At 49.0% G+C, this 22,851-nt stretch overlaps 1 protein-coding gene across 2 annotated transcripts in view; it reads right to left on the minus strand.

Annotated features, from left to right (window-relative positions):
• CEP290 (centrosomal protein 290) overlaps positions 1-22,851 on the minus strand; it is a 3,224,991-nt gene that overhangs the window by 3,099,373 nt on the left and 102,767 nt on the right. For both annotated transcript variants that reach the window (XM_069629332.1, XM_069629331.1), the window contains exon 5: positions 7,605-7,651. In XM_069629332.1, coding sequence (XP_069485433.1) covers positions 7,605-7,651 — 47 coding nt within the window. The remainder of the gene's footprint in view (positions 1-7,604; positions 7,652-22,851) is intronic.

Raw genomic sequence — 22,851 nt, forward strand, 5'->3', positions numbered from 1 at the left:
GGATCCCCCTCTTCCATGTTCACACCCTTCTCGAATGTTAGCATCTCTGTCGGGTTCACTGCGGCTTTTTCCTAAATAATTTCAACTGTTGCATTCACAAGTCTTAATGTCCTTTTAGACAATGTGGGCATCCCTCTGCTGGGTTCACTCTTTGTCAACACAAAGTTCATTGGGGCATCATGCATCCTTCGCCCCGTTCTGTAGGCATCCCTCCGTTGGGTTCACATTTGCCAGCCTCACAGTTCCTTCTACTTTCTCACTATGAGGGATTCACTTCGCTTCATCTTCCGATTGTCGGTCAGAGACTTTCAACTGTACAGGGGGATTTTGCTAGACCATCGTATGACCACTTTGACCTTTTCCTTGCAGCTCTCCTAAGGCCTTCTGATATCAGTAGTTCAAACAACAGGGGAATCAACCAGAGTCTCTCGAGTGAGCACCCACGTGGTGCGGGACCCCTCTGTAGCTTATTTTCCCCTGAGGCATTAACAGTTCATTGATTTTCCCTTAATTTGCCATTCACAACTTTCGTTCGACACAGTGCCATTTCTTAGCGGGTCTTCTTTCGACTCACCAGCTGTGATTAACCGTTTGGATTTTCTTGTCTTTGGAGTCAAGGACGGTACCACAGGAGTAAGCGTTTCTCCCTGACCCGATTATCAGTGTAGGAGGGCTTGTGCAACATGGATATCTGCTGCAATACATGCTGGCTATTGTTCGTGGTCTTTGGATTCCCTTCACGGAGGCTTTGTGGGCCTGGCTCGAAAAGGGCAAGGACGCTTCCCTCCTTGTCACCCTTTCGGTTCTCGCTGCCTTTCTCCTCCTCTTGGACTGCCGCCCGGGGATAGCAGACACGTCGTGCGGTCTACCTTGCTCGTTGTGTGCTCTCGTGCTCCACCTTTTATCCCTTTGGGAAAGGGAAAGGGCCGGCAGGTGTCTGAGGTTCTGGTCAATTGCCTGTATTTGCCAGACCCTTGCGTTGGGACAGGTCAGGTAAATGGTTCTGGTGTTAGTCTGTTGTCTTTCGTGCCGTGAGAAAGTGTTTGTTTTGGGAAAAGGGCGGTGGGGTGGGGTTACCAAGTATCCTACGTGGTAGGATAGGGAAAAGGTGTTCCAAGTAGGGGAATACTGTGTCTCAACCCATCAGTGGCCCACTTCCACTCCCCGAGGACCCCCCATCCAGGTGATCCTCCCACACTGGTCCACACCAAGGAACTGGATCCAATAGCTATCGCCGTGTCCTGGCCACCTGCATGATAGATCCATTGGGACTAGTCAGGGAGACACCTTCAGGTTTCTCACAAAGAGGAGGAGGATTGTGACCACGAGGGAGGTGCAGCCAGTGGACATCATGTGTTGGGCCTGGGAGCGGGCTTTGTCCGGGGAGAAGGGCGTGAGGAAGTTTGACCCAGAGTTTGCTATTTACGCTGTGCATGGGATTGGGATCCCCCATGACAAGGTCTTTAGGACCAGGGTGTCCACACTCCTGGGGATATGGTACAGGATGAAGATTCATCTCCGGGGATGCACTGAAGGAAAGGAGGTGCCTGGAATGCAGTGAGGATGCTACTGCACTCCGGCTGACAGAGACCCTCCATGGTCTGTGCCCATGTTTCCCAGAGGCTCCATAGCACTCCCATTTGGGTAGATTTGTGGTCAACCCACCTGAACTTACCAGGATGATATCTTCCCTCCATAAACTCATAAAGGCGCTGTAAGTGGGGGGACATACCTCGTTTGGAGCAAAATGGGAGGTATTGTGGGGGACGGATGGGAGGGCACTACCTGATGCACAATAGCAACAGGTATGCATGTTATCCCAGAGAATCTCCCTAAATAGATATTGTTTAATACACTTCAAGTATTTACATCAGGTATACTATACCCCAGCCCAATTTAATAAGTACTACCTGGATTGGCCTGCGAAAGGCTTACAATGTCAAGTAGACCCAGCAGATTGTATACATGTGGTATTGGAGTGTGTACATATGCGGCCCTTCTAGGTGTGAACGCACGAGATTATGGGTAAAATGGTCAGTGATTGTCCCCTTAGCTACCCTGTAGCCTGGCTCCTAGCCTGCATTCACATGCTCTCTTTGATCCAACATGAAAATTATTGGGAATGGCTTCCACGGTGGCCAGATCACTGGTAGCAAAGGCCTAGAAGAAACGGAGGGCCCAACAGTGCATGAATGGCTATTTTGTTTAAATTGCTGTGAAAGACGCAAAACTGCCCATGCCACAATGTTAACCAGCAGGAGCAAACCATTGGACTATTGGGCTCCTCTGCCTTTGCATATGCGCAGAAACGATGCTGAAGAGGAATAACTGGAGTTCTGCTGGGTGTGTGGGGGAAGGTTACATGTGATTGCTTGAACAGATGGGGGCTGGGGGTAGTTCGGAGGAACAGCGGGGGCGGATGTGAGAGGAAGGGAGGATTGTAATTTCTAAAAATAAAAAATTGTATGCGTGTGGCCTGGGAGGAAACTGCCTGGCTCAAGGTTCGCAAGAGACTCTGTCCGATTTAAACGTAACACGTTTGTTACGTCCATGCTACAGAGCCTTTCCTCCTCCCTCCTTCATCCCTCCCTCCCTCCGACTTTCCTTTGTTCTCCCCTGACGAGGTTTCTAGACCAATACAATTTATGAAAGTCTTGTCAAACAGGTTCTTACCTGTTCTTCCAAAACCATCAAGGACCACATTGACACCCTCGCTCCTGTCCTGGCTGACTTCTGCAACCATTCTTCCACCTCTAGAGCCTTCCTCTTCCACCTGTGGCCCTCTCTTGTGCACCCTCTTCTCAAGAAAGCCTCAGCCAACCCCGCCTGTTAGGCTAACTATCGCCCAATCTCCATCACTCCTTTCCTGTGGGAAAACTCCTGGAAAAGCTGGCCATCTCCCAGCTTAAACTTCACACTGAATCTGTTGGTTGTCTCCATGACCCTCAGTCTGGCTTCAGAGCAGCCAGAAGCATGGAAACTGCTCTCCTGAACATCAGTTAAGACGTGCTCTCTAACCTGGATTCTAATCTCCCCTCTGACCTCATCTTACTCAATCTCTCTTCTGCCTCTGACACGGTCAACCATGCCATCCTGCTCAACCGTCTCCTTGATAACCTGGGTATCACCGATCAGACCCTGGCCTGGCTGACCTCTTTCCTCTCCGAATGACCCTCCCAGGTCCACCTTGGATCCTTCCTTTCCTCTATCTCACTCCCTACCTGTGGTGTTCCCCAGGGGTCTAACCTCACTTCCTGGCTTTTCAACCAATACTTGGCACCTCTCGCCCACCGCACTGCCACACTCTGCTCCAACTTTCAGCTCGTTTTCAGGCTACCCTCTACCACCTATTCTCCTTCTCTCATCTCTGACTGTCTGCTGTCCAGGAGTGGTGTGCCGCCAACGATCTCTGCCTTAACGCCAGTAAGACAGAGTTTCACCCATCGGCACACCTGCATCCTCCTTTCCTGTCACTCTCTGGCCGGCTGCCCTTGGCCCTCTTCCTGTTCCCACCTGTGAGGCTAAGAACCTGCGGGTCATCTTCGACTCCACACACTCCTTTTCTCCTCACATCTCTGATGTCGCTAAGAAGTCAAACTACCAACTGCACCGCCTCAGAGGTATTTCTTCCTTTCCTCTCTTTCCTCCAGAAGCTTACTGTCTCTAGAGCTCTGGTTCTCGCTAGGCTGGACTATTGCAACAGCCTCTTCCTAAATCTGCCTGCTTCTACTCTCCGCCCTCTGCAACTCATCCAGAACAGGACTGCAACACTTGTCCTTGGCCTCAAGCCCAGGGATCGTATCTCTCCAGCACTGAATTCTCTGCATTGGCTCCCAGTGGCTGCAAGGATCAAGTTCAAGACCCTCTGCACTGTCCACGAGGCCTTCTGGGGCCTGGGTCCTAAATACCTCCAACTCTCACTTAATACCTTCCTACTTGAGCTCTTTGCTCCTCCACCTCCCTCAGGGTGAGTCGCTTCTCCAAGCAACAAGTTGGTGGTAGATCTTTCTTCGGCTGGGACCTCCCTCTGGAACAGCCTCCCTGCCTCTCTGAAACTTGAGAACCATCTCCGGTTCCTGAAGCACCTCAAGACTTTCCTCTTTGCTTCTGCCTTCTCTCCAACTCCCCCCTGCTGATTTCCTGTCCAATACTTTACTGGTCACCTGGCCACCCTCTGATTTCAGGCCCACCTCCCTGCCTGCCTAGTTGCACACCCGCACTGCCTCCTGGCAACCCTTGCACTTGGGTCTGTATCTGTAACCCTACAGTCCCCCTACCTGCACTTATTGGACACCTGCTGTCTGCACTTACCCTTGCACTTGCCACCTGCTGGGTGCACCTCCTGTTATTGTTTGATCCCATGTACAGCACTGCCCCCCCTCCCCTCACCTGCACTTGCGCAATCTCAATGTCACTTGGCCTAGTAAGATTGTTGTCTCTCCCTCTGTTCCCCACTCCTTTGCCTCGTCGCACCTTGAAACACTTGTATATAGGCGGTTGGAATGTCGGGGAAAGGGTTGATTTATCGTATGTTGGACTTTACAATTTGGGTTACAAGTAAACTCTCCTTTTCGATGTACCATGCTCACGTGGGGTCCTGGGTTCGGAGGCATGGTGGTGGGGGTGTGTGGGGAGGGCTGAGTTTGTGTTCTGCTGTATGAGATTATGACTATAAAAAAGTAATAAAGAAAGCTTGGAGGAAAAAAAAAAGTAATGTCTTGAAACGTATATACAAACATAACAGGATTAATGGGTAAATGCCTTCTCTCCGCTTTTCTTTCACAGTTGATCTTATTTCATAAAAACACAGCATCAGGGGCGAGTCTCTTCCACTGTTCTTTCTCGCTCTTGTGTGGGTCCCAGACCCCTCTATGTTGTCTCAGGACCTCAGGACTATGTTGTCTCAGGACCTCCCCAACATGCTGTGGGCCCCAGGCCCTTTGGTTGTGGGCTTCTTAGGATTGATATGGGTCCTTGATCCCTGTGTGCTGTTCTTATGGGGGTTCCCTGACTCCGTATGGGTCCCAGACCTTGGTATGCTGCTCTTGCAGGACTTCCTCAGACTTTGTATGGGTTCCAAACCCCTCTCAGGTTTATCGCAGGTCGTACCCAGGCCTGGTTCACTAACCTGCCAGGCACGGTTTATCATATGTGCCTGTCTTAGTTTTTCACAAGTACTGGTACGAAGGAAATGGGGTTCTTCTGCCTTCCCCAAATGCCTCATTTGTTCTCCTTTATCTCTACCACCTTCTACGGTAACACAGGTACCTTTTGTGTCGTTACCGGTTTGCTCGGGCAGATTCACTGAACTGCGTCTTCCTGCTGTGGGCTTTCAGCATGCGTTGCAGCGGTCTCAACATTGCCTCATGACATCCTAGGTCTGGTCCGACAGCGTGGGTTGACACCCGGTTTCTCCAAAGCATCTGATTCGCCAGCCTGGATAACAGGGAACACAGCATGTGTCTCAGTTCCTCCAGTGTGGATCGTACCTTCCTTCTGCCAGTGAAGGATTTGGCAGCCTTTACCAATTCCCTTTCCCTTGCTGGCTGGCAAAGGTTCCTAGTCTGTCAGGTGGGCGGACCGGCCCACAGCCCCTTCTCAGCAGCTGACAGCTTCCCTGCTCCTGGCTCCTCGGGGGAGGGCTTAACAACATTTCCTGGTTTCCCTCTTCTATTTCTACACTGCCTTGGCCAATAAGGAGTTGGCAACCACTAGACAGTTCAATTTAGTTCATCTTAGTGCTCTCTGTGCTTCTGCATCTCTTCCTTGCCTCAGTGGTTGTCAGCAGTATATCTTTCAACTCCTTCCTATTCTTCCTCATCCCAGTATTTCTACCCTTGATCTCCCTTTGGTCGGTTGTGCTCTTCATAATCCCAGTACCTTCCGGGGAAATGGTAGGGTGACAATAACTCATGACCACATTAGGTAAGGGGTTGTTAAGGTTGTAGGAAGGAGGTCTACAGTCAGGGAATTGGCAGGGATACCGCGTTCCCCCAATATGGTCGTCGCTGGTCCCACAGGGGTTTCCCCTCCCATGAGATTCTCCACCCACCGGGAGACTATCAGGTAGCAGCCTCACCTAATCTGGCCTCATGGTAAGGGACTCCTCCGATGGAGGCAGCGATTATACCCTGGGATTCGTCACAGACCCCAACAAGGAGAAAAGCATCAGAGGAAATCCTCCTCTTTCGCAGTGGTAACTAGGAAACCACTGATCACCACCATTGACCACCAGAGAAGGGTATGGAACCCGAAGACAAAAAGGAAAACATCAGAGGAAATCTTCTTCGGCACAGTGATATTGAGGAAACCACTGGCCTCCTGAGCAGGGTTTGGAACGACATCACTGAGAAAGAACTGTATTAAACAATACCAGGAAGAAGGTACTCATTCTCCTGGTATCGGACAAGGAGCTGTGCTGAAGACACCAGGGGAAGAGAGTTACTCCCCATGGTTCAATTGGGAACTGCATAAGTGTACATCAGTAGAAGGGAGTCATTTTCCTGGACAATGGATAAACACTGGGTGAAGCATGTAAGACAGGGGAAGATAGGCATTCCCCCCTGGTAGTTTCTGTTGAGAGGAAACAACTATTGGATACTGGATAAGAACAGGAGAAGAGAGCCATTCCACTCAAGAGGTAACTTTCTGCTAGTTTACTCTTCGGTTTTAGTGTGAGGCTTAGAGTAGGATTTGACACAGGACGGTGGATATGACAGACATACTGACAATCCCTTTCGCTTTAGTTTGAGGCCGAGAAAACCTCTTTTAGAGATGGGGATAGTGAAAGTATGAAGTAAAACCATCCTTAATGAAAGGGATGCAATGAATGATCACACAAAAATATCATAATAGTTCAAAATGTAAGCAGCACTAAAGCAGGCCAAAGGACTGCATAAATGTAAGGCTGGATACAACCCTTGTATTCTGTGTACATGGCCTCAGTTTTCTTTAACAATACTTTGGCGTTAATTGGGATAATCTAATTATGATTAAAAAATACCACAGTCAAGTGAACCCAGGTTAACCCAAATAAAGCGTAACATGGAATTTGGTTCCTCAAAAATGCTTGTGAGAGCGTTATGGTGGGAGACCTAGAAGGAGGGAACTACAATCAAGAGCAATCACATAGTGCTAAAAGCATTGGTTACCTTGAAGATGAACAATAATGTTATGTATAGTCTTTTACTGCCATCACTAGCAGTTCAGGCCCTTATGTCGGGTGATGATCGATAATCCTTTATTTGTTTGGATTTATAAAGCGCACTAGCAGCCCACAGGCATCTTTATCTTCTACCTGCAACTCTATATATGAATTGTGCACAAATGCTGGTTGAGTGTGCCATTAAAAAAACATTTCCACAAATATCAACAGAATTTGACTCCTGTGCTGTGCTCCAATAAACTTGCTGAACTGGGATGCCACTTATCAAAACTTACAGTTTTGATGAAAGTTAAAACTGATGAATGAACTTCTATTTGTGGACATCAACTTCAATGAATTTCATTTTATTTTGCCTGATTCATTGAGGGCTAACTTTAATGCACAATCTTGATACATCAAACACAAAAGAAAAACCATAAAAACACCTAAATTCACATACCTCAAGTTCATTTTCTAGTCTCATTACTTTGTTTTTCAGTTGACTTTCTGTGGAAATAAATGACAATTTACTTAGAGAAACGTTCTTCATAAGATTCAGCTGATAAAAGAAAACAATGAGTTAAAAAATAAGAGTTTATTTTGGTGGCAATTTTATTTGGTGTTTACACTGTAGGCGAGAGCCACATGCGTTATATTGGAGCAGCAAATGGCTGCGCATACAGGGAATCAAATGTAACCTCTATGAAAACTGTAGACAGAAAAATAACTCTTTAAAAAAGAATTCTGGAAATAAAAAGTAAATATTCAGTAAAGAAATCAGGCTAAACTAAAGAAAGCAGGAGATCAGGTTGGCCATCGGACCAAGAGCAGTGAACACAGAGCTCTCGTCACCCCGGGACCTTACACAGTAAAGCTGTATATGACGCAACCTCCAGAGGCAGGGAATTCAAATGTTAACAGCAGGTGACGGATCCTACAGGGAAATACTAACAGCTTGCTGCCACAGAGCAACCCAACCCGGCAACAAGGTTGCCGTACAGTCTGCGAACACCCGCCATCCCGATGCAGCGGGGGATGGTGGTGCAGCGGCTGGTTCTAGGGCTGTGCCCGCAACAGGACTCCAGCCAGTGCCTGCAGAGGAACATGTGGCTAAAGAACCTTCCCCGGGTGTCCGGGGATGTGGGGCACCATGTGTGCAAGCCAGTAACACTGGTGAAGACAGTCACTGGGAATCGTGTTCCGGAGGCGGTGTGGAGCCCCGGAGGCCATTAAACGATGCAGTGCTCTGAAGCTGGGTCAGAGGAGCAGGCCGGATAGCAGTAAAAGTGAAGTGGATCAGAGGGTAGGTTTGGCGGCGAGTGATTCCCCTGCTCCGGTGGCTCAGGAGGTGCCAGTGAGTAATTGGCAGGGTCCATGGCCCAGTGGCAGACCAGACCAACTACCTGGCAATTGGGCTTTGTGGCAGCTGAGAGTGCACTGCTCCACTCCCTCTGGTGGACCTTGGCAGAGTTGGGGGGCCAGTGGCGGCAAGGGCAGGAGCAGGCCTACCATCCAGGAAGAGCACAAACATGGATCACGTCTCACGAGAGGCCCAGCTGTAGATCTTCACAGGTGATGAGCATAGGGGCTGTGCTCAGGACTGGTAGAGGCAGGAGAGCCCTGCACACCAATAAAGATCAGACCAGGAGGAAGCAATAAACCCCTGGAGGAGTGAGGGGAGCTTGGACACAGTCACGAGGGCCCAGGAGTGAGCAGTGTGGTCTTGGAGCAGAGAGTCATTCTGGCAGGAGAGGCGCCCAGATCACAGGGGCACAGAGGTGGAGCAGCACGACAGTCGTGGTGGGCCTAGTGCAGATGACACGTGGACTATTGGCGAGCAGCAAGGAAAGTACACAAGGTGAAGTGGGAGCCTGGGGTGTGGCCTCACACAATCAGTCCAACCGTCTGACGGGGGAGAACCCACAGGCAATCCAGGTAGGGGGGGGGGGGGAAGAGGGGGGAGTTTGATCCCCCCAGCCTCTTGACGACCAGGAACAGGAATAAAGGCATGCTGCCCATCCCTAAAACATCAAATACGGCCCTGGAGGGCAACCTACAGAAGTTGTGGAAGAAGGATGGGGAAGCCATGTTACCTGGCGAACAGGGGTCCCACCCCTGGCAGCTGCCCAGGGGGGTCCTCCCTCCCTCCCTCATGAAAGACCGAGGGGTCACCAAGGAGGCCTTCCAACAGTGCTGCCAGGCATTTAGTGAGAAGATTACCGAGAAGCTCCAGACGCAGCCAAGTATGATAAGGGCAGAGTTCTCTTGATATTTGCAGGAGGTAAAAAGTGACCTCGCAGCTCTGGAGGAGAGGATAGACTCTGCAGAGAATGCCAGACAAGAATTAGCAGAGGCCACCAGGAAGAACAACTCCCTGGTTGAACAATTGGCAAGGGTCACCCAAAACCTAGAAATCCAGAGCAAGAACCTGGAAAACCACTTGAGGAAATCCGATATACGCATAAAAGGGCTGCCGGAAGGAGTGGCTGATAAGGATTTAAGGAAGGCAACTCAACAACGTTTTGCGGACCTCCTAGAAGAGACCTGGGCTGACATACAGCTGGACCGCATTCACTGAGTGGGGCCCAAGAGAGGAGAGCTGGGGGCAAGGCCACAGGATGTGGTCGTAGCGCTGCAGCTATACATGCAGAAGGAGCAAATTCTCATGGCCTCCCTGAGGGCGGGCTCCATCAAGACCAATGGGTCAGAAAACCAGTTATTCCAAGATTTGGCGCAGACCACCCTGGTGAAAAGAAGATTAATGGGCCCGGTGGTAAAGGAGCTAGTGAAGGCCCAGGTGACGTGAACTTTCCGCTTTGGCCTCCTGTTCTCTTGGGAGGGGAGGCAGCACCGGGTTACCACATGTGAGGAAGGTATGAGTATCCTGCAATACAAGCACCAATCAAGCAGAAGTTGTGAGAGTGGACGATGGTCACAGCGATCAGCCACAAGAAGAGGGCTTCAAGTGGCCCTGACGAGAGCAGACAATGGGTTGCGCCCGGAGGGGTGAAATCCAATGAGACTTCCATGCGGTGCCCTGTGAAACTACAACAGACGAAGTATCATCGGTCCGAGAGGGGACCACTAGAGGAGGGGGTACGGGGGTGGGGGAGGGGGTTCAGACTCATAGGGAGATCATGGTGGGCAGCGTTACAGTCTTTTGGTTTCCTTTCATGGGTCGTAGTGGATCTGCACAGTTTTCCTCTGGGTTGGTAAGAGGGCTCAGCTCCCATGGCCTGTTGTCTGGGGTATCGATAGGATGGTTGAGGCCGGCCAGAGGGGTTGGAGGAAGGGGGGGGGGGGGGAAAGAGGAAAAGGGGCAAGGGGGGAGAAGGCAGCAATTAGGGGGGGGGTGGAGAGAAGGGAAGGGGGTTTGGACTTGCAAGTTAAAAGGTGACCCAGACCCAATGGGGACATGGGGGAATAGATTGTCATTCAAACTGATCACTCTGAACATCAGGGGGCTGAATTCCGTGGCCAAAAGAAATAAGCTGGAGCAATTCCTGGACAGGGACAAACCAGATGTAGTGGCACTGCAAGAAGAACAAGTTACTTTTTTACCTGGTAACTTTCTTTCGATGGGATGTTCTTCCGACGTATTCCACATCTATGACAGGTAATCACCACAGCTGTGCTGCTTCAGAAAAAATGTCGGCGTCGGAGTCCTATGTCGATGACGTCGATACGCTGTCCCTCGAGGGCCTCCGCCGTCCCTCGAGGGCCTCCGTCGAGAGCCGACGTCACCGGATGTTATAAGTAGGACGCACGACGGCCTTAGCCTCAGTTGTAGTTTTTTCCAAGAACGTGTGGCACCAATCTTCTGCCAGTATGACTACAGAAAGCCTTGCAGAAATGTAAGCTGCAACCGCATAAGAAATTCTGTAGAGGGGCAGGCTGGGAGGGTGCGATGTGGAATATGTTGGAGGAACATCCCATTGAAAGAAGGTTACCAGGTAATAAAGTAACTTTTTCTTCTAAGGGATTGTGTCCTGCGATGTATTCCACATTTATGACAGACTCCCAAAGCAGTACCAACATATGGAGGTGGAAAAAGAATTTAGAATGCCCAATTAAATTGCAGAATAGAGGACCGCCTTGCCAAAGGCCAAATATTGCCCATGAATAGAATTCAGGGAGTAGCGTTTTACAAAAGTATGGACAGAGGCCCATGTGGCTGCTTCACAAATGTTACGAATGGGAACACCCCTCTGCAGAGCAGTAGAAGCAGCCACACCCCTTACCCGCCAGACGGTAACATTCAGAGATTTTCAGGATAATCCATCTGGACAAGTTCTGCTTAGTAACAGCTTGACCCAAACGCCTTCCAGCGTATCCTACAAAGAGCTGATCGTCCACTCTGACCCAGGACATGCGCGAGATGTGGAAACTTAAAGCTCTCCTAGGATCCAACCTATGGAGCCTCTCCTCTTCCTTACGAGGATGCGGAGGAGGATAGAACGCCAGGAAGGAGGTCAGAAAAGATTATAGATAAATAAAGGGTCAGTTGGAGAGTCTTCAGACGCGGAAAGCAGAAAACTCCCTATTATACCTGCAACAAAGGTATTACGTTAAGGCAAGCAAGACCAACCGATTACTAGCGTGGCAAATTAGAAGAAAAAAAAAAAAGGAGGAGCGGCGTCCAGGACAAGAGGGGGTAAGCTATTCCACAAAGGATATAGCAGCTTTCACTGAATTTTATTCAGCACTGTATACATCAGACTCTCAGAGGGGGGAGGCCCAGGGCTCTTACCTCTCTGAATGTCCCCTAAACAAAACTAGAGGATGAGATTAACCTTTAGGAGGTGAGGGCCGCGATTCTTTCCTTGCCCAGGAATAAGGTCCTAAGACCAGATGGCTTCTCAGGGAGTTTTAACAAAAAGTTTAAAGAAACACTGATCGATATTTGTTCCACTGTTCAATTCATTTAGGAGCTCGAGGCGCATCACCACGATGATGGAGGAAGCGAAAGTAGCATTCCTTCCAAAAGTAAACAAAGACACCACGCTGTGCGGATCGTATCGGCCATTTGCATTGAATAATATTGATGCCAAATTATATACAAAGATTTCGGAAACCCGCTTAGAAAAATTACTACCCAAATCGGTTCATGCGGACCAGTCGGTCTTCATCCACCACTGGCAACCCTCAACAGGCGACAAGTCTGCCACCTTATTGAGAAAGGCAACGAAACGAAGAACCCCCACCGCCGTGCTGTTGGCCTTGGACGCCAAAAAGGTGTTTGACCGAGTCGAGTGGCCTTTTCTTTTTCAAATGCTAGAGGCTATGGGGTTTGGGTCTAAATTCCCATGTATGGTTATAGCCAACTACCAACAATCTCCCTCCCTGCGCCTAGCAATCAATGGCCCCTTATCCAAGGGCATTCGCGTGTCCCGGGGTACCAAACAGGGGTGTCCACTTTTCCCACTTCTTTATGCAATCCACTTGGAACAGCTTCCGTCACACCTGTGGTCAGCACCAAACATCAAGGTCATTAGCTTTGGGGGGAAGGGAGTAGAGCATAAGGTGATGGCCTTCGAGGATGGCATGCTCCTTGCGATCGCCAGTCCGGAGACAACACGATCGACAATCACCAGGGAACTTCAAGCCTTCGGCTCCATGGCAGGCCTGAAGATAAATGCGCACAAATAGAACTACTGAACTCTGTTGGAAGCTAAACTTCAGGTGGTGTGAATATCTTGCCCTTATATATGGGCGGAAAAAAGCATTAAGTATTCAGGAATTCACGTTACTGGAACCCTGAAATGCCCTCTGTCCGAAATCGAATCTACCTGACCATGCCACTAATACTATGAAGATTTAGGGGATCTCGTCACTTTTCGCCAGAAAGGAGCCCTTCCCTAAGGGTAGGGAGGTGAGGCTGCTACCCAAAAGTACCCCTAGGAGTGGTAACATGCGGGAGGACCTCATAGGGAGAGACTCCCCTCATGGGAAAGAGGAATCTCATGCAGTGAATAACCTCCCTAAACCCTTTCCTTTACAACCCACGCCCATGGCTAATCCATCTAATAACCATTCTGAGAGTACTAGTTTGTGTGTTAGGGAGAATTCTCATAAATGTGGTAATAGCCTTCACCTTGGAGACCCCCAGGAACTTGGCTGGATTTTGAGAACTTGATTTTTTTTATCTGAAAGAGTGAGCCTTTTTTCCCACTCATGTATTTTGATGTATGTTTTACTCTTGTGTTCTTTGATTATGGAGTTTTAAGATAACTTCATAGGCATCCTTTCATGTGCGTTACACAGCACCCTCAGTGCAGTGACACAAGGATGCCTTTTTAGACTTCCCAGAGGTTTAAATACCTTCTCTGGGATAAACTATTGTTTCCCAGAGAATGTAAAATTAAATTGTTACTAGTCTTTTTAAATTCCTAGACCCAGCACACACTATCTTCCTAGTGCGTGCTGGAGGGGTTACCTAGTATCCCGTTTCTAGAAACTCATGTAGCAGTCAAATGCTACCCTTTCTATCGAAATGGCTGGTGGCAGTGGTTTTACAACATGTTTTTCAAGATGGCGCCTTAAGCCCCTTTGTTTAAATGGGTCCCGGTCTTCTTTTTTCACCATTCCTTTTTGGAAAGGTCCTTCTAGTGTTTGTCTCTGCACGCCAAACCAGGTTTGGTCCCTTTGTTTTCATTCCTTTGGCAGGCTTCAGGACTGAAGACCGCCTCTGGTGTCGGAGTGTCTGTGGTGGGCAGGAAGTGAGGGGGGTGCCCGAAACTCCCTGTGCTTAGTCTCCTAGGAGACCCCAAATGCACTCTGGCATGATTGGCCAGCCACCCTGCTGGGTGAGTGGCAGCTAGGCTGGAATGAATGCGAGAAAACGGTTTAAAAGGCGAGTCTCATGGACTGGAAAACAGTCGACCACTGGAACGAAAGAACCGAAGAGAAGCTGGAAGAGGACGGCTGCTGCAACTCCTGGACCGTTGGTTTGCCCGGTGAAGCCCTGCTGCAGGTCAGAATTGCCAAGTTCATCTCGACAGAGAAGCTCCTTCTAAGACTACTTCTTCCTTGAGTTGGTGGGACCAATCAACTTGTAAGCCACCTGGATACCATTCTTGAAGCTAGTTAGGATTAACCAGGGGGAAGGACACCAGCTTGTGTGCTTGATGAACAGCTATTTGAACTGAAGTGACTCAATTTTGTCAATGTTTTCCGACGATCCCGTGCAGTCCAGGAGTCCCCCGACATCCTCCCTCTTGTCCCCACGACCGAGGCTCAAGAACAGTGAGATCTGCAGGAACTGCCAGGAACCAACGTCTTCAGCTGCATCTTTTGCTTCATACTAAGGTATTTTGCCAACCCGATTGAGAGAATGCTTCTCTTGCGGTGAAAGTTTGTGGAACTTTCCCAATTTACAGGCCTAATCAGCTTGTGACCCAACATGTGATCCTTTTTCGTACAAACTACTTTTGAGAACTTTGGCAAAGACTTTACCGTTTACTTCAAGAACTGCTCTTTCCTATCCAAGATTCTAGACCACTGACTTTGGCCTATGCCTATTGAACTGAATCGAGTCCTCTAGTGAACTGTAACTATTTGCACCGCCTAAGAAAGTATTTGTGATCTATTCTGCTAACTTGTGCCTTTTTGCTCCCATTGAAAGGAACTGAAATGCCATTTTGCTCCTATTTCAGGGGAACCTAATGTGTTCAGAAACTTATTGGTTTGCTATTGAAGTGCGTTTGTGTATAATATTAAGTTATCTCCTTCTAGTGAATTTTTCTAAATGATTGTGTAATAAATTAATAAGGGTTTTACCAAGAAACCTTGAGTATAAGTGTCTACTCAAACCACTGTGATTGTAAGACTTCTGTGTAACCTCTTGTACTGCTCACATTCCCTCTTGAGATAAGCCTAGCTGCTCAGCTCGCTACCACAAACTGTGTAGTATAGACTTATACTAAAGGTTGGCTTTTGCTTACACCTGTAGTCCTAATTGTATGTGGTGGTCCCATAGGGTACTGCATGCAATTCTGCCTAACAGTGTGCTGTTGTAAAGTTTCTTCTGTATCACCTGCAAGATCTAACAAAACTGTGACAAAGAAGATGCAGCGAAACATGAATAACCCTAGGATGAATTACCAAGGGACTGTGACGAGGTGGCTTCAAGGTAGCATGAAGAGGACCTCGAAATACCGGAACGAGACATTGACGTTACGTAGGGTGAACCCTGCTGTATAGTAGAGATTGAAAAAACGACTCCTTCGAAGACGACGACGACTTACTGAGAGGCAGTGGGGCCTCAAGAGGGAGAACATTGAGCAGGATACGGAGAGGCTCACTGTGAGTCGGGACTGACCAGACTCCAAAATCCACTTTAAGGAAGTCAGTGGTGGCACGACCTATAGGCAGTGGACCAAGTGGTCCACATACTGCGGACAGACCACCGCAAGCAGAAGGGTGCAGCAGAGCCACAGTGATAGGAACCAAGGAAGACAGACACGCAGAAGACGTGTGTGAGCAGGAAGCCGACTTGAGAGCCCAGGAAGAACCTGAGACGCACTCCAACCACAGCTAAGGAAACAGGAGTTGCGGGAGATCCGGGTGGGGTCCAGGGGAATGTTCAAGTCAGATAAATAGTCACGATTTACTTGAGAGGGACCTCCCCCGTCCCAGTGATACCCAGAGAACCAAGAGCCCACCATTCCTTGAAAATAGTCTCCGGCCCATTAGTGCTGATATTCAGGGAACTCACAGGGACAGTCTCCCTAAATATCAAGCCTACTTTTTTCTTATTTTTTTTAACTTTCTTTATTTGAGCACTTGGTATCATAACACAAACACCGTATAGGTAACATAGCAGCATCAAACATCAATACAGATGACAGCAGGCACGGGAAAATAAGTAAACACAATCATTCAGAAATAAAGAAACAGGATGGAAGCATTGGCAGAGACAGTTAGTCAAGCAGTACAATGAATATGCCATGGGACTAAAACCAACAGACACATAGCGTTGGCTCAATAGTCATCCTGATTGCAAAGTAGGAAAGCACAGAGCGGCTGCCACACAACCCTGGGGCGGTGTCGGTTGGCAACCACTGCTGAGATGTCGGAATGATAGGTATAAGCCAGTACAGTAGCATACACCCCAACGCTAACAGACATGTAGTAACACATTTTCGCTTAGGACTCATTAGATCGTCAAACACGTGAAATAGGCAGTGCAAGAGGGTGGCCTCTAACCTTCTGTCGATCAAGTCTTCCATAGTAGCACATACCTCCTCCCAATACCCAACAAGAATGGGGCATCTCTACATCATATGGAAATAGCCAGCATTATCTTCCCCAGAACTGGGGCAGTGGTCCGTGTTTGACTAAGAGAATAGGTGCAGCCGAGCCAGAGTGAAGTGATACCTGTACAATACTTTTTGCTATATTAAGCGGAATCAGGAATTGTAGGAAAACATCCAGGTCTGCATGCACATATCCCCCCAGACTTAGTCGGTTATGTCAAAATTCATGTTGCATACATTTGGCCCAGAGTTAACACAACTGCATAGGGAACAGACTCTGGATGAAACTGTATAAGGACTCTGGATGAATCTGTATAAGGAATCTATAATGCATCCTAGCGTGGTATTTATTTATTTATTGAACATTTTTAAAGCGCTTTAAACAACAGAATTGTGTTTCAAAGCACCACAAGGCTAAATGGGAAGTGAACAGGGGAAATAAAAACAATGGCAAACCGTAATATACAGTCGTGGTCCTACTACGCCTTGTGGCATTCGGCCGTCAAAGTGCATTGAGGAGAAGTGCAGAGGATGGAACAGGGGAAAGAGAAGTAAACAAGTGCTAAGGGGAACCGTGCAGGAGAGCCTCAGGCTAAGTGCGGGTACAGGGGACTCTCAAGGTGGGATGTGGCGCCACCAAGTGGGGCCCACGGGCAGTGCAGTGGGGGGAGGGGTGCTGGTTTTGACTGGGAGGAAGGGCCTGAGATCCTGTAAAATTCAGGAGGCTCAGGCCACCAGTCGCAGTGGCAGCGGGGTGATTAGCAGGGAAGGGAAACCATGTGATGTTTGATGGGAAACAAAGCTTCTGAATGCTCGCAAAACCCCTGCAAGTATCAAAGAAAGGATACTGGGCAGCAGGGAACAGGGGAGCTGGGCACGGAAGCGCAGTGTGAGGTGCCAGCAAAAGGCACAGGTTAAAAAGGGGAGCTACGCAAAGAGTGACGTGGGAGCAAAAACCCTAAAATGTTGAAAGACAGTGAATTGAACAGAGGAGAAACCCAAAGGTGAATAGTTAAGAATAAACTGCAGAAGAGGCTCGCGCTTTGGGAGGGGAGTCCTGAGAGGCCTATTGAACTGTGTGAAGCCAAGAGGAGGCAAGAGCTTGGGGAAAGGGAACCCTGAGAAGCCTTTCCAAACTATAGTGAATTGATCTTTGCTTTGAAATTGCGGAAGGGAATCCAAAGCGTTGGTGAACAATTGTGGAAACCAGCAAGTATGTGGAACTGTACCCGGATCTTAAGAAAGGGGCAAACATCAGCTCCACGTTTACCTTTTGGACACCATTTAGTTATTTGAGAATAGCCCTTCACACCCTTTTGTTATTAGAAGTGAAGGCAAGCATAGGTGTTTACACAGACATACTTCTTTTGGGACTTACTGACAAAGACTTCCGTAGATCCATCAGTTGAGGGAAATCCGACAGTTAGGGACAGTTAGGCCTTTGACTAACCTCAACTTAATAAATGTGTTACACTGTACCCAAAGTTGTCCGTCTACTCTTGACACCATGTCTGTCTCTCACTTGTAATTTGATTTTCTTTCAGAATCTTCTGACTTCACCTCCTCCCTTCTGACCTGTACCGCAAAACTCCTCCTCCCTGGAGACATCAACATCCACCTTGACTCCACTGTTCCCATCTCTTCACTCTTCTGTGATCCGTGTACCACTCACGCACTCACTCACTCACTGTTCTCCCCTGCGGCCCTACCCACTGTGCCGGACACACTCTTGCTGCCTTCATCCCTGCTGATCTCCCAGTCTCCAATCCTCTCACTACCCCTCTCTCCTGGTTTGCCCACTCTCTACTCTCTTCTCACATGGGACCTCTCGGCACCCTGACCAAGCCTCCACCAGCACTGGAAGCCTCCTTCGCCGTCATCCAAACAATTAAATGAATGACAGTTGCTGTGTTTGCCTCCACCTGCATCTCTCCTCCCGACTCCTCACCCAACACACTTACCTCATTGGTTGTTTACACGGGATTCCAGAAGTACGGAAACTGCTCTCCTGAAACCAGCAAGAAGCTGCTTCCAAACCTTGACTAACTTCTGCTGTTCCCATTCTCCTTGACCTATCTTCCACCTTTGACAAGGTCAACTGTTCTATCCTCAAAGCGGCTCCAAGATACTCTTGGTATCTCAGACAGGGCACTGGACAACCTCCTTCCTCTGACCGCCCTTCTCAGGGTCGAATGGGCTCCCTCTCCTCCACCACCACCACCACCACCACCACCACCACCACCACCACTCTCTCTACATGTGGTGTTCTGCACCGCTCCATCCCCTCCTCATTTCTAACTCATCCTAATCATCCCAGACTGCCTGTCTGCTATTCAGTCCTGGTGCACCTCCAAAGATCTCTGTCTTAATGCCAGTAAGCCTGAGATTCTTCCTATCAGGATACCAACTCTCGGTTTCCCTCCTTCTCACTGGCTGCCCTCTTTAGGCTCTCCTCCTTCTCTTTCCACTGCAGCCAGAAATCTTGTGTCATATTTGACTCATCTCACATCTTGGACTTTGCCAAGAAGGCCCACTTTCAACTTCACCTCCTCAGAGGCACTCTCCCTTTCCTCGCCTTCACCCAGAAGCCCAATGTCACTAGAGCTCTGGTCCTCTCCAGGCTGGATTATTGCAACAGCCTCTTTCTCAACCTACCTCTTTCTTCCCTCTGCCCTCTTCAACTGATCCAGAATAGGGCTACAAGACTTAACCTTGGCCTCAAGCCCAGGGACCACATGTCTCCAGCGCTAACATCTCTCCACTGGCTTCCAGTTGCTGCAATGATCAAATTCAAGACCCTTTGTATCATCCATAAGGCTGTCTGGGGCCTGGGACCACGCTACCTGCAACGCTCACTCACTAAATACTCTTCCCTCCAGATTCCTTTGCTCTCCTAGCTCCATCTCTCTGCTCGTCAAATGCTTCTCCAAGCAGAGAGTTGGGGGCAGATCTCTCTCTTTGGCTGGCTACCTCCTCTGGAACAGTCTCCCTCTCTTTCTCAGTCTTGAAACTCAAGATACACAAACAACTCAAGACCCTTCTCTTCTCCCTCTCCCTCCCAGGATAACCATCCCACACAGCCGCAGAGTTTGGCTGCCCAGTCCCTCAAGAACACATTAGGGTCCTGGCCATTTGGCCAAATGCCACCAACCCCTCCCCGCACCCATCTATACTGCCCTGGCTTGCGGGCCACACCTTCTAGTTGGGTTGTCTCAGCCCTGCCCTTACTTGATGGGTGTTAGACCTCCCTCTTGGCTTGGGATGCCTCTGCCCTTGAACTTAACTATTGCCTCCCCAACAGGCAACAACAGGCACCTCTGGCACTTCCCCCAAGGGGACTATTTAGCACTTACACCCCACGCCCTATCCCCTCCACCCCCACCAACTCCTCTTTCTCTGCACTTGCAGGTTCTGAATGTCACAAGGCCTAGTAGGACCGCTGTTTGTTTCTTATTAATTTTCATTTGCATTGTATTCGCTCCCCTTGTCCCTTCCTTTGCCTTGTGGCGCTTTGAAACACTGTCTTGTTGTACGAGCGCCATATATAACCAATAAATCAAAATAAATAATAACCAAGCAAAAATGTAGAATGTTGGTCTACGTTGTATCATTCTACCACATAGGATGTACAGTCAGTATCCCGGATCTCTGGAAAGAGACAGTCTTTACCAAGTCTCCATGCTAAGAGTATGGTGGTGGATCATACGAAGGGCATAGACACTCAGAGGACATTTTACTATATGTTGATTAAGGAAAAAAGAAGGGCAATCACAATGTGATGTTATCTGAATTTTTAGAGTGCATAGTCCACCAAAAAGGCATCTTAGCGCTATAAAACCTAAAAACAGGCAAACCATCAAGCCGAGAGTTGAGATGAACTAGAAGAGAAATGTTTTCAATGAGAGTCTAAAAAGAAGATAGTTCTCAGTGGCCCGAAGTGAACATGGAAGCTTATTCCATAATTTTGCATCTGCCACTCTGAAAAGCACGAACCCCAATTTGACACAAGGGACCCCGAATAAGGAAAGCACCTTGAGAACGCAGGGTTCAAGAGGACACGTAGAGGTAGAGGCAGGGGCACCCCTGCCTTAGAAAGCACGATTGACTATGCATAAAGTTTTGAAGTAATTTGTTTAGCCACAGAGAGCCAACTGAGTGACCAAAGAATAGACTCCAAAAGGGAATTCAGTGGCAACTCTAGCCGCAAGCTTCTGAAGAACTTGAAGACGTCAAATGAGGTATGCAGGCTGAGCCAAGAAGATAATTGCAATAGTCCAGAAAGCCAGAAACCAGTGAGACCACAATAGGGGTTTGTAGGTGAGGTGGCAAATACAGAAGAACTTTCCAGAGCACCTTCAACTGTTGATGACCAGATTGGCACACTGCACTCACCTCGGCTTCTGCCGTTAAGGAAGCTGAAATCTTGAAACGCAGATCCTTAACCATAGGAACACGCAGCGGGAGTGGGCCAAGTGTGGGGGGAGAGATGGAGTCGATAAGGTGGTAGTCAAAGGGGGACCTACCACCAGCACCTCAGTCTTGTCCACATTCACTTCAGCCAATTGCCCCTCATCCAGTTTCCCAGCGCTTCCAAGCAGGACCAAAGGTGGGCTGCTGTCTCAGATTGAGCGTATCATCTGCATATGAATAGCACAGTAAGCCTTGGGAGAGGATGAGTTTAGCAGAATATAAGCCTTAAATAAGATGGGAGAAATACTGGAGCCCTGGGGGACACCACAGCTAAGACGTTGGAGCAGAACGATAATGAGGAAGAGAGAGTGACCTAAACCAGGACAGTACTGAGATCACTAAGCCCGCAACAGCCAGGCGATACAACATGGTTGAATGATCAAAGGTGTCAAATGCGGTCGATAAATTGAGTATGTCCAGCACCCTCACACCACCCTGATCATGAAGCCGTGCCAGATCGTCAACAACTGAAACAAGAACAGAATCCATGCCTCACCCCAGGTGGAATCCAGATTGACAAAAGTAAAAAAAAAAGATGAATTTTCCAAAAAGGTACTTAACAGAGGGGTGACCAGGGACTCCAAAAGATTTATTAGAAAAAGCAATAGGGAAATGGGCTGATTGGGCGTGCCCTACCTAGACTACTAAGGTGGCCATCAGTCGTGAATCAACGTCTAGGAGAATCAGTCTGCTGTCCAAAAATAACCTAACTGGGGGGTCATGGCCAATGGCAAGCAATGAGGACGTGAGTACCCGAGAGCTCCCGTGGCCACCAGCAATATCCTGTAATATTATCCTGTTTTCGTGGCGGATTAAACACAACAGCAGGAAGGTGAACATATGGAGAACTGCTAGGCAAAGTGTGCCTAGCAAAATCCAACTCTTGTCAGAGAACTGGAGCCAAAAACGGTGTGCTCCATGAGCGGTGCTTGCCCAAAATGGCCACCGGCCAGTAACTGTAGACTGGGTGGATTACTGCAGAGAAATGAGTGCCTGAGGTGAATCTCTGCCAGAGCCAGGAAAGCTGCATTCTAACCTGCTGTATTACACAGCAGCTGATCAACATCTCCTACACCGCAAACCCGTGAACTGGTGCACACACCACGTACTGTGTTATGTGTTTTGAGTGAGAGGTGCTCTCTGACCTGCCCGGGCTACAGTGGGCTGTTGGGATGCATCGCCGTTTGGAGGTGGCCTGCGGCACGTGAGGAGGCTCCGAGGGGACCACCGATGCCACAACAGCACTGCCGCGGTGGAGCTAATGCCGCTGAGACGGGGCAAACTTCATGAACTGCCAGTATATCAAGGCCGCAGAGGCAGATATCCACTGATGTAACGGTCCTCTACTATGGACCAAGAGATACGTGCCCATCTAGTCCCAGACTGCCCGACCGCTTCATCTATCGGACAGATGCTCCCTCATCAAAGGTCTCCCTTGACGCCCTGCACTTCTGCCGCCTGACACAAACCAGGTAAGGTCCAGAATGAGCGGACCGAATTATATGTGATGTCCTAACCTGTTTTGCAGACAAGGCCCAGACTGGATATGGCTATACAATTGAGAGTGGAGCTACACCTGTCACAGAGTAGCATGGCACAGAGCAAAGGTGATGCGAGCAGGGGACGTCTGAATACTTACCAGGTACTGGTGCACCAGAGCACAATGGAGCCGCTTGTATAATGCAGACATACAACTGTAGGACAGATCAAGGAGCATTACCCACAGATGTGCTTGAAACTACCAGAGGAACCGCTTCCCTGCAGGGACCGGCATAGAGGAGCACTGGGGCATCAAATATCAGAACCGAGTATACACGGCTGGGCTGCCCAGGGTGCTAATACAACACTCTTACCTGCCTTCAGGGTGCAATCTGTGGGTCCCTGAAGACACTCTCCCGGCACACCCGCTCCTCACAGACAAAAGACACCGGCAGGCCCCCCCCGCACACACCCCTCCCCCCGTGAGGTGTTTTTGAGCAG

The sequence above is a fragment of the Ambystoma mexicanum genome, chromosome 12, assembly GCF_040938575.1.
Source record: "Ambystoma mexicanum isolate Mex_15411 chromosome 12, UKY_AmexF1_1, whole genome shotgun sequence".
NCBI classification, from domain to species: domain Eukaryota; kingdom Metazoa; phylum Chordata; class Amphibia; order Caudata; family Ambystomatidae; genus Ambystoma; species Ambystoma mexicanum.